The 12,447-nt window shown below is 44.2% G+C and overlaps 1 protein-coding gene across 14 annotated transcripts in view; it reads right to left on the minus strand.

Annotated features, from left to right (window-relative positions):
• Positions 1–12,447, minus strand: part of PTPN14 (protein tyrosine phosphatase non-receptor type 14) — a 193,678-nt gene that overhangs the window by 8,320 nt on the left and 172,911 nt on the right. For 6 of the 14 annotated variants that reach the window (XM_081491305.1, XM_081491302.1, XM_081491307.1 and 3 more), the window contains 2 exons: positions 9,160–9,323; positions 3,653–4,053 (listed from right to left, as the gene is read on the minus strand). In XM_081491305.1, coding sequence (XP_081347431.1) covers positions 3,925–4,053; positions 9,160–9,323 — 293 coding nt within the window. In that variant the 3' untranslated portion in view covers positions 3,653–3,924. Of the gene's footprint in view, positions 1–3,121; positions 3,245–3,652; positions 4,054–9,159; positions 9,324–12,447 lie in introns of those variants that run through there. The other 8 variants (XM_081491310.1, XM_081491309.1, XM_081491312.1 and 5 more) reach the window with 3 other exon arrangements.

Consider the following 12,447-nt stretch of genomic DNA (forward strand, 5'->3'; position numbering starts at 1 on the left):
GACCACTCTGCTACCTTGCTCAGAGCTCAGAAGTGTCAAACATAATCTTAATGTCCTAGAGATTTCTACCCTGTAGGGCCAACTAGGACTGTGTCAACCCAATAGGGCCAACTAGTTTGTCACCCATAAAGTTCCAGACCAATGGAAATTTTGTGCAGTCTCCATGAAAACCCCAAATTTCTCCATTGGAAAGTAGTGCTAGATGAATTGTTCCTTCGCTCACAAAAAGAAATGACTAAATAACAACATGATAAACATCTGATAAAATCCACAGGCCATAAAACAAAACACAGTTGCCGAAGAATCTTTGGTAGAACAGGAGTAAACTGAATTCCCACAAAGTGCCACCTTAACAGCCCAACAGGAATTACTTGGTGCTTCTGGAAGTTTCTTACTCTAGGATGCTGACAGTTATTCCCAACATGAAAGAGGAATGAAGGGTAGATTAACACTGATATGCCTGTGACTCAATCCCCATTCCTTGAGTCTAAGCTCCCTGGTAAACATATTAGAAGTCTGTCCCTGTGATTGCCCACCCCTTGACCTCAACTGATTAACAGATTCCTCCCCCCCAAAAAAATCAATAACTCTACCCACTTTCTCCATCATACATACGCCTGGAAGTGGGGAAGAGATTTGAAAGCACATTTTGCTGTGTCACTCTGGACACCTTTGGGCACACAGATTATGTTCCATAACCACTGGGCTGAGGCCAGCTAATACGGACTATACATCAAGAAAGAACATCAGCTGAAAACCCCCAGTCGTGTGCCTGATGGCCAGCCCTGCTTATGAGAATCCGAAGTGCACTGACATCTCTGCACAGTGTGACTCCAAGCCCCAGGAGACAGCCCACTCACCAAGTGAGGCAAGGGTCGCCGCAGCAAGGCCACAGGTTAACAGAAAGAACCCAAGGTACACACTTTCATGTTCATTAGCTCTTGAGAAAAGACATATGGCGCATTGGGATCCACACTAATCAAGGGGAAGAAACAAACTGTACATACTAGGTTGATCCAAGTGAATTTTCTGTCGTTGTAAATAAAAAAATGGTCCAAATACTGGAAATTTCATATGAGTCAACCTGGAAAAGGATAAGAAAGGTCGGCAGCTGGATCAGAGTGCTGACTTACTGTAGCCACCAGTGTTTATACAAAGAGCAGAGTGTAGGCAGGACAAAGGCTACATGTGTCCTGGGTGGCCATGGACAAGTCCCATGGGACCTCACCCAGCAGAGCCCACGAAGACCCTCTATCCAGGCCCATGGAGGAAGGTGCCAGAGGACCAAGGGACTTGGAGGCAAGTGACTGACTAACGACAGTCAAAAAATAGTCGCGCTTCTCAATTGAGGATCACAAATGTTGTAGAAGTAAAGTTCTCTCTGTTTAGGGTTCTCCCAAGTTTATTACTCATAATAGTCCACATGGAGATGTTTTCACCATCCCTGACCTTACTGTTCTCGCCAGCTGAGGGGAGAAACTCAATTCCTTGCCTATAAAGGGACCAGTGATTGGCATCCCTGCCTAAAGCCACCAAATCCTCATCTGCTTCCCATCCAGGGAAAGAGATGTGTCTAAAGGTAAATACGGCCAAAAGCTGGTGTCCCCTTAGAGCCTAAGGATTCCAGTAAAGCACAGCAGGACACAGTCTGGCTTTGCTGGCAGCCTCAGCTCAGCTCAAGGATGAAGACATCAAACTCAGCCCCCCTGGTCCAGGGGCCACAGTAAACAAGGATGAACACTGGGTCAATATATCCAAATGAGATGGATGAAAGAAACAAGACATTTCAACAGAAAAACTGCAAACCCAGAGGCCTGAAAGTGTTGGACGGCCTTGTGGTGAGATAGTATCTTTTTTTTTCCCTCTCCATTTTTTTATTTTCTCCCCACTGCAGCAACAGACCCCGGCAGCTCCAGCTTCAGACTTGATATGTCGTCAGGAACTCATTCCAAAAGCTCTAACTAGATAACTAATTTAATACACTTTGCTTCAAGGTTTATTCCTTGGCTTGCTTCCCAGATATAAAGCATCTCTGGGTAATTATGATGCAGATGCCACTGAAAGGACTTTAAATGGCTGCTGCTAATTTAACAGGAGATAGGTTGGCATTTACTGGAGATGTGAAAAGGAATGCAAAATGGGCTCAAGGACCAAAAGCATTTGTTTTTAAAAACAAAATATGGGAAATCACTTTTACATGTTTTCCTTTGAGTTTCAATATAAACTCTGGCTAGGAAGTTGGATACTGAACCTACTTCTTCTATACCTTTTGTGCATTCATGAATATTCCCTCGGCACCAAGTGGCAACAGTGGGTGAGCTGAAAGGAGGGCCAAGAGCGATGGGCTCAAAGAGACTGCATATCTACTCGCTGCCCACATGAGACATCAACAGTGCCCACGTGGGGGGCTGAGAGAGGAAAGAGGAATACCAATGTGGTTCATCAAACAATAAGCCAGTAACTACAGACCAACTGTTAAAACATCCCTAATGGCAGAGTATCCCAAGGATGGAAAGTCTCTAAAGAAAGGGAAACAAGTACCTCTCTGCCTGCTGATGATCTGTATTCTGAGCATCTCCTCATGAGAGTTATGAGCTCTGATCCTCTGAAAATACATGTCATCTGAGTGGTTTTCCTTTTTCAGATCATTCAGCAACATTCCAGACCCTAGGGGGCTCAGTAGAAGCTCTACTCCTGACTGATTCTTTAGTCCTTGGAGAAGAAGGGAACAAACCCTCCCTGGCCAGATACTCTGAGTCCAAGTACAGACTCAGGTTTGAAACTGAGTCTGGCCAGGTATGAATCCAAGTTGATTCATACTCCGAAGAAGCCCATCGGGAATCAGCTTCCACACCCATCTGTTGTTGTGTGGTGACTGGAAATCACAAAGGTGCACTCCTTCTGGTGGGTTGGATGCCATTCTTTCCTTGTATTTACAGCTCAGGGCGGGGGGGGGAAGGTACCAGTGGAGGAACACATCATGGAATATCCACAAAGGTCAATTTTAAGAACAAAGCCACAACTGAAAAGTTGTACCAAGAAAAGCCAGACGACAGAGAGAAGAATCCCCCAATGTCCGCAAGAGGGAAAGCACCCAGAACACGTTTTACTGTGTACTAACCCACGAAGTTCAGGACGGTGACCGGTGAACCAACGTTGTTGTAGTTTGGTCACTCTGCCGTGTCTGACTCTTTGTGACCCCAGGGACTGTAGCCTGCCAGGCTCCTCTGTCCATGGGATTCTCCTAGGCGAGAACACTAGAGTGGGTTGTCATTCCTTCCTCCAGGGGATCTTCCCCACCCAGGGATCAAACCCGTGTGTCTCTTACGTCTCCTGCATTGGCAGGTGGGTTCTTTACCACTAGAGCCACCTGAAAAGCCCCCATCAAGCCACAGGAACCCCCAGAATAAGAGAATAGTGTTGTTTTTCCCCTTCAGAAATAGGGTCTCAGCCCTTTATATTTTAGGATGCACTCATTTTCTTGCCATCTTTGATTTGGATATGAGCAATTAGGCTGATGAATTTCAGGGTTGGTCACAAATCTGGCTGCAACTTCACTAGAGATGTGTTCCCTTCTGCCTCTGCCCTCCAAAGGATGCACCAGGCAACCCTCCCTCCCTATGGCCCTATTTACACTGCAGATCAGTCAAAATGTGGTTCAAATGAAAAGGACTATATTACTGTGAAAACTGCTTTAGGATGATTCACAAAAGTTTTCCCGAAGGAGGAAAAAATAAATTATCTCATATAAAATAGTACACGATGTTTGTGCATGATCTTGGCTCCCGCCTTTAGGGAGTCTGTGGCCTGCCTGCTCCGGCCATCTGCGCCCTGCTGGGAAACAGATGTTGTCTGGAGGTGTTTCCCCATCCACGAGATGGAGCTGGGTCCCTCTTCTGGGAACGGACGTCGGGGATGGGGGTGTTAAATGAGTCTGGAGTTTTGGAGAAACTGGATGAGGACCTGGTAGACAAACTTATACTGAGCGATGGTCTGGATCATAAACATTCTTTGCTCCCTGAGGAGCCTCAGCATCATCGGTACTTCCACCTTCTGAAAGAAAAGAAAAGATTCTGAGATGGTGGGGGGCTTCCCCTGGGTCATTTCTCATCCCCTTACCTGGAATGAGGAACGTATTCACTCGCGGCCCCTGTACAGGTATGGGAGGAAGCCAAAGACAGCCCCCTCTAGGCTGCCCCCATCAAAGACCATGCCTACAACTGGAGAAGCTGGCTGTCCCATACCACTGGTGTGATAGTTTAAATACAGACCAGTCTGTTAGACAAAACAGGGAGGCTGGAGTTAACCCCAGTTAGTTCCTCTCAAGGCTACCATGGCCCAACGGTAGGATTTAAGCCAGTTATGGGTCTTCATTTCTTCCTCTGTGACATCAAGATACTGATGCTTTCTTTTAACGCCATGTAGCCTTGACCAAGTCAGTGATGGTTCCTCAGCAATAACATGGGATGATACGCCATACCCACCTCACAAGACCAAATGAAGAATTGCATGTAAAGCATTAAGCACAGTGTCTGGCACACAAGAGCTCTCAATAAAGACTCCTCAGTGTCTCAATATTAGTGAAATAAGAACACCCGTGCCCATCCTGCTGTCTTGCAGGACCTCAGGTATAACCATGTGAGATAATTTAAAAATGTCAAGCACAATCTCTGGACACCTGTCATGTTTGGAGTGATAGCCTTTGACTAACAATACCTTGAGTGTTAAATGAGATTGCCTACGTGTAAATTCTTTGAGGATCTCCAATGGAAAGGAATGAAAACGATGGTGCCCTGGTGCGCCCTCCCTCCTGTCACTTCCATCCTCCTGGACCAGCTGGGGCAGAAGCACCATGGAGTCCATGTGCCACTGCGGCCTTGGCACACGTCCCCCTGCTCTGGGAGCCCTTAGTCCAGGGAAATGACCACACCCAGGAAATTACCAAGGACTGAGCAAGCATCGAAAACAGAATAATAAAAACTCAGTCATATGTCTTCTCTTCCTTGACTTTCAAAAGTCATTTCAGCTATTTCCAAATTTTGTGTAGCTACTATACCACACATGCCATCCTATTTCGTTGAGCTTCTCCACAACTAGTTAAGTAATACACACCACAGATTTAAAAGGGACAAGTCCCTGGTAATAAGGAAAGAGAAAAAGGCATGTGAATCCTCAAACTATTAGTCAAAATACAGAGCCTAGACCATAAGCTTCTGATGGTAACTAGTGGGTCTGTGTCTAAACTATATTCCAAAGTGACTGACATGATATACAACACAGAGCACCTAATATAGACAATTAACATAATGCATGATGAGCATTGCTCTGTGTTGGGCCCTGAATGTAAGAAAAGAATAAGACTGTTTCTACCTCGTACCCATCAAAGGCTTTGACAAGAGAGGCAGAGTCACATAGGAGCTAAGAGTTCATCTCCCTGTGCCTCAGTTTCTCTTTGTTAGATGCGGGTTCTAATAGGGATGCTCCAGGAAAGAACACTGGAGTGGGTTGCCATGCCCTCTGTGGGGTCATAGAGAGTTGGACATGACTGAAGTGACTTAGCGAGCACGCACACACTAGTCGGACCTCTCTCATAAGGTCACTGTAAAGGCTACGCGTTGTAAGGCTCTTGAAATAGTGTTGGTGCATGTACAAGTGCTCAGTTGCTTCAGTTGTGTCAGACTCTTTGGGACCCTATGGACTGTAGCCCACCAGGCTCCCTCTGTCCATGAGATTCTCCAGGTAAAAAGGCTGGAGTGGGTTGCCATGCTCTCTTCCCAGGGATCTGACCAACCCAAGGATTGAACCCAAGTCTCCTGCTTTGCAGGCAGACTCTTTACTGCTGAGTCACCAGAGAAGTCCCAGTGTTGGCACACGGTAAATGCTAAACACATGTTAGTTGTGGTTATTATAATACTTTCTTTCTTCTCGTCATCATCACCACTCGCTTCATCATCTCCACCACCCTCTTCAACATCTATATTACCTCCTCCACCACCACCATCTCCTTTACTTCCACCTTCTCCTCCAATTCCACCACTATCTCCTCCAACTTCCCTACCTCTATCATCACAACCACCACCTTCTTACCTCCACCATCACTTCCATTTCCATCTCTGCCACCACCATTATCATCATGGTCACTACCATCTCCATAACCTGTACGACTCAGCCCCCGACGCTGACTCAAGGGTGGTATACTAGCTGATGTGGGGCCGTTTGGAGACAAGACAAAGGTTCCCCTGGTCCTCCTCAATGAAATCCTTCAACTTGCCTTGAAGACTCACTCCCACAGACTCCACTATCCATTGTTCCTAAGTCAAGGAATCGGGAGGCCGTTGATGCTTTCTCCACCTTGTTTAGGAGACATTTTCTCCCCCTACTCTATGAATGGGGAAGGAGGGGGTAACCAATTCAGAAAAACAGCAAGATCAAGACATCTTGCTTGCTATTTGGCTAGTGAGAACCTGACCTTTTGTAATTTAGCTGATCTGGGACAGGCAGCCAGGAGGGAGTATCACAAACCATGAAACTGGTGCATTCTGGAGGGAAAAAATATATGGGCATTGAAATGTTACAGCTAACATTCGATGACCAAAAGCAACAGGACACATGGAAACTTCTCGGGGCAGCCCTGGAGAATCCCCGCCCGTTCCCACCTCACAGCTACCCAACTTCACAGGAAGGATCTTTGCTCCGATAAAAAGCATTTCACTGAGAAAATTAAAACTCTACGGATTATAGACTAAAACAGAAAGTATCCGAGATCCAGAAGACAGGAAAAGAAGATGGGGAAGTTTAGAAAGGAGAAAAATGGGACACCCGATTTTATACTGATTTAGCAAAACCTTTTGTTTAAAAAAACGAAGCAACATGGTCCCACTCCTAAAATAAGGGTTTGAATTTTACTAGACACGCCTGAAGCAGAACAGGTAGAGTACTTTTTTCCCCCTGGCCATCTATTATGGGAAACAGCACAGAATCGGCTGACTGTATCTGTGCTAGGGCAAGGGAAGTGAAAAATATGAGTCATCTTGCTATCTTGGAATATCAATGGGAACAGAAGTCCTTTTTGGACTGACCATGCATTCCAGTAGAGAATGTTCTGGCGTGCAACGGGGCATTGAGGAAATCCACCATGCCTGGATAAACCCCACGGACAGTCTAATCACCCCAAGCCCTCACCAAGTCCACACAGGGTGCTCATGGCCGAATCCCTCACTCTGCACCCTGCGGGCTCTGACACGTCTTATTTAGGTTCCCCTGGGCCAATGGATATCTGGTGATCAATGAGCCTTCATGTCATTGCATTACTGAGGCTCAGTCTTTGATGGGTCTCCAAAGAGCGCTCAGTACAGAGCGATCCTTCATGTCAGACAAGACAGAAAATAGCTTCTCATAGTCGAAAAGGAGGAAACGGGAGCACAGCAGGGTTCGTGGGGAATGGAGAAAAGAAGGGGAGTTTGTCAAAGAAACTGACGTGAGGACAGGATCTCTCAGTGGATCCAGAGGGGACCATGAGGCCTTTTCTCCTCCCCAGGAACCCACTGTGCCAGCAGGGGAGCTGGGATATGCTGCAGCCACAGGCCCCAGTTTCCACTGTCTCTCAATCCATCTTCCCAGCACCGAGTGGATCTGGGACTTGGTGCTGAGTCATTACTCTAAGAGAAACTCCTAGAGACTTCTAGTAGTGACAGGGAAGCAAACAACCCAGAAATCTTCAGTGAGATACAAGGATAAAAACTCACAGAAGATGATGAGATTTCTGTGATGTAGACTCAACTGACTCCGTGATGGGCATTTCATTCCCCAACAGAATGTTTGTTTGTTTGAACAACAGGCCACATTGATATAACCCCTCTCCTACTTTTTAGCAGCACAAACATTCATACGTACAGGCTGAAAGTTTCCAAAATTAACTTTTTACAGGCAGGGAACTTAAAACCTCCTTTGAACATGTTTAAACTTTGCATTGACTGTTTTCCTAGAAGTTTCAATATAATAGATTTCATGGGGCAATATTTAATCTCATTTTTCAAACCACTGATGCTATTGAGCAAATACATATATTGTTGGATAAATTCCTTCACAGAACGTGCATGATAACATCTCCTGATTTAAAACTACCATTTCAAAAGTCTCCTTTGATTCGCCAAGTTATACAATTTGGAAATTGAACAAGAACCAAATGACACTCGGCGTTTGGAGGCAGAGTGAAGATGAGAAATAACTCAGGGCCAGGAAGTGAAGGACCTCATTTCAAACCTTGGCACCAGTGCTTAAGAGCCACCTGGCACTGGGCAAGTCATTCGATTGTTTCTGGCCCTCGGTATCATCATCTCTAAAATCAGAAAACTGACACAAGCTGCTATGAAGAATCCAGCTGAGAAAAAAAAAAGTGAAAGCCATTTAAAACCCCTAAGGCTTCATGAGAATAGAAGGAAGATAAACTGGTCTTTAGCCTTTTGATTGCGATTTTCTCATCTCCACAAAATCAAAAGTCCCTCAGTGTAACTCTCTGACCTACAGCAAGAAGGGACGCCACGCACCGTGTGGGCACACACAGCCACAGCCCGCGTCTAGCGGGAAAGAGCTGGACGCGTCTGGCCTGGGCAGAGGCAGGCCATGCCTGCACCCTCAGGTTATCACCCAGCTCAGCTACACACCACTGCCAACCTCGACTAGAGCAAACAGCCTCCTCAATAAAACCTCCCTCTGAAGAATGAAACATGTTTTTAAAGTACACACATTTTCACGGAGGAGTTACACCAAAATACATCCCAGAAATGCTTAAGACTCATCTAAACTATATGGACTGAATAACGCACCATGGAGAATTACCCACAATAAAACCAGACCTTCTACAAAAAACACTGCAGGCTTTTTGGAAGTCGATGCCAGTGAAGATCAGATTTTCTAAATGTTTCCTTTCTTACACTTTGAACTCTTCTTCTATATTATTTGGGTCTCTACACAGACCAATGAAAGGGGAAAAGATAAGGAAGGTTGTAAATGTCAGAGTCCAGGTGGGACTCAAGGGTCTGGAAAACTCTCGTCAAGAGAGAAGAGTAAGCAGTGGAAATGGAAGGGCGCAGGTGAAAGGCTGGCCACGGTGTAGATTGGCCCCCGAGGGGAACGATTCAGAAGCCCAGAGAGACTTACTTCATTATGCTCCAGGCAGTAGATCATCAGCTCAGAAAGAATGACCACGCCGGTCCTTCCCACCCCAGCACTGCAGTGGACCACGATCGGGGGGTGGAGGTTCTTGGTGCCTTCCAGCATGCTGTTGGTATGGCGACGGACTGACTGGATCTCCTCCAAGTAGGCTGCAAGACAAAATGCAAATCTCGTCACTGAAGTCCTCCACGGCTTTGCATACAAGTGAGGGGGGAGAAAATGACGGTGAATTTTTTTAAGTGACAATAATTTACAGTTCTTACAAGACACTAATTATTTGGCTGGTACCCACTGTACAGTCTTGGATCCAGAAAGGACCAGCTGGGAGTCAATTAGTCCATGGGAGAATTTGTTCTTTAAATTAAATAGTTCTTTTTAAAAAATTAAATTCTGTTTTCCCCTCTGCAAATCCCAAAGTCCCCCAAGCAGATGATTCTCGACATTACTTACAGCAATTCCTACTATTAACAGACTGGGATCAGAACACCAGCTAGGTCCCCTTGAAACGCCCACCTGTCAGAGCCAATTTCTGGTGGGAAGAGCATCCATCTGCCCTTCTTCCTTCCTTTCACTGAACGAGTGAACATCAGCTGAGGCCTGACTCCATTTTTAGACTTTAAAATAGACTTTGGGGAGCCTGGTTTTCAGCTTGGATCCCTTGTGGGTACCTGAGTAGCTCAAGGTAATGGCCCCCCCCTTTCTTGGAGGCAATGTGTGGGTTGCGGGGGTGCCACCTCCCTCATTGCTTCCAACATCTGCCTGGCCCCACAGGGCTATGCAAGGGACTGTTTAACATTCCAATTGGTCACAAATGAAAAATTAGTCAATCTAAACCTTAAAGACTATTTTTTTTCATGATCACAAAAAAAGGGAAAAGAATAATTGTAATCCTCATACAGTCTAAGAATCAGAAAAAGTCAATTAGTAGTTGAGATTTTATAGTTCAGGGGAGAAGCAGATTTGAAGGTTCTCGGTGCTCAGAAAATCTCGTTCCAGTGCAGCAGAGTAAAATCAAATGAGGAGAAAAATTCAGACTGCTGAAGAGAAAAAAACTGCTTTCAAACCATTCTGATAATGTAAAAGCACCAGTTTATATACAATGACTCAGAACTCCTATTTTCCTTTATAACCTTATTTAATTAGTAATCTGAAGTAGTTTTACCCAAGTGAACGTTTACTATCACCATCAGTGATGTAAAATGAGATAGAACAAAACAAGACGGAAGGCAATCGGAGGTGACTACACAAAGTAGTTGCTATCTGTCCCAACATGAGCTAAATACTGAGGATGGAACCCCCTTCACAATTGTTTTCCAGAGATATTAGGTGATAAACCTTCTCTGATGGCAGGCAATGCTCACACACAAGAGACAGGGTTTTGCTTGTGTTAAATTTAAGCAGAGAAGTGAAAAGAATATTGATCAATAAAACAGATGCCACTATCAAATGGAATTTCATGAAACAGAGAAATTAGATTTCAATGAATTCTTTCTCCAGCAATCATATTAATAAAGTTTCTGGAGCTGTAACTCAGTGAAGACCTCTGGAGGCTGGAAGACAGTTTGACCCAGCTCCTCTGCATCCAGGCAATCTAATTTAAACACAAACAAAAATCTCTTAAAATTCTTAATGACCTAAGGAGCCATCATTTCTAAGACCCTGCTCAGCACACTTGTCCTGAGTTTCTTAGAAAGGTAAATTAATTAATACTACGTAAATTTTTTCTCTATTTTTTTCAGTAATTTAGATTGACCTTTCTTAACTGGCTCAGCTTTAAAAGATTTGATTGTAATTTTAGCCATCTTATAAACTCAATCTTTTATCAGATCATCAATGGATTTACTTTTATTGCTTTTATTGCTTCCAATTTCTAAGTCTTGCTTCTAACAGCAATTAGTAAAAGATTACCAAAAAAGAATAAAAAGCACACTGTTACGAAGAAAGAAACTTCTGCAGAGGTCACCATGCTCCTTATTAATATTCTGAGCTATAGGTAACTGTCGGGCCTCAGGCAAACCACTAACCCACTCTAGATCTTGTTTTAGGTCCTCTGAGTCCAATCATCTTTCTTACTTTCAGTGTCCAACTCCTTAAGAGCCATCAGCACATTAATGGGAAATGAAATACCTGCACCAGAGTCTTTCTAGTTGGACTTGTAATGGTACTTTTAGGTTTTGGAAAACTTATTCTCGCTTCTCTTCCCCACTCCTTCTATTCTAAATAAGTTATCAAAATGAAAATCAAGGTTTTGACATTCAACATCCTCCCTTTGTGGTGGTCACAGTTCCTCTGCCAGCTGGTGAATCAACAACTTAGCAGGTATATAATCAATAATCTGCAGGGCATCCCCAGGCCTCCTTCCGAGCTGGGTGAGGAAGCAGTGGGGTTTCCCACAAGTGTAGGATGTTTAGGGACGTCTGTGGAAAGGAAAGAGGGTGCTACAGCTAGCACTGGAAGCATCAGATCTCACCCAGGACTGTGATCACTGGCCTGCCTTCATCAGAAGACTGAGACAGCCTTTAAAACAAAGACTGTTTCACCTCCGTGTGCTAAGAGCCTGATTCAGTGTCTGGCACGTGGTGGACACACGCCAGGTTGTTGGCCTTTCAAATAGCTACTGCATACAATCTGGAAAAATTAGTTTCTAAGATGACCGTAACTTGAAAAATATATACAAATGAGTGAATTTGAAAATGACAGTTTCAAACACTCCAGGTTTATTTCAATAAGGGTCTATCTATCTTCATAGTCAGCCACCTATCTTTAATCATAGGTATGAGAAACTACTGACGGGGATTTACTGCTGTAGGAAATGCAGGGCTTCTGAGATATAAATCTTCCTGAGAAATTTTTAACGTCTTTTTTTTCTTTACTTTATTGCTCTGTGTTTTTTATTGTGGTAAAACATATTTAATGCATAACATAAAATGTACCATTTTAATCATTCTAAAAGTACATAACATTAAGTATACAGTGACAGTAAGTATAGTCACAATGTTCTGCAAACATCACCACTATCCACTTACAGAACTTTTTTGTGGTCCCAAACAGAAACTTTGTATCTATCAAACTATAACTTCCTATTCCCCTTCCCCCTAGATCCTGGTAATCTCTTTGAAGTTGCCTATTCTGGGTAACTCAACATAAGTGGAATCACATAGCATTTGTCCTTTTCTATTTGGTTTATTTTATTTAGCACGTTTCCAAGGTTCAAGGATGCGATGTGTATCAGAATAGGCATTAAAGGTCTAAATCAAGGTAGAACCAGTTAGT

This window comes from Giraffa tippelskirchi, chromosome 5, assembly GCF_054371585.1.
Source record: "Giraffa tippelskirchi isolate mGirTip1 chromosome 5, T2T-mGirTip1v1.2.pri, whole genome shotgun sequence".
Lineage (NCBI taxonomy): Eukaryota > Metazoa > Chordata > Mammalia > Artiodactyla > Giraffidae > Giraffa > Giraffa tippelskirchi.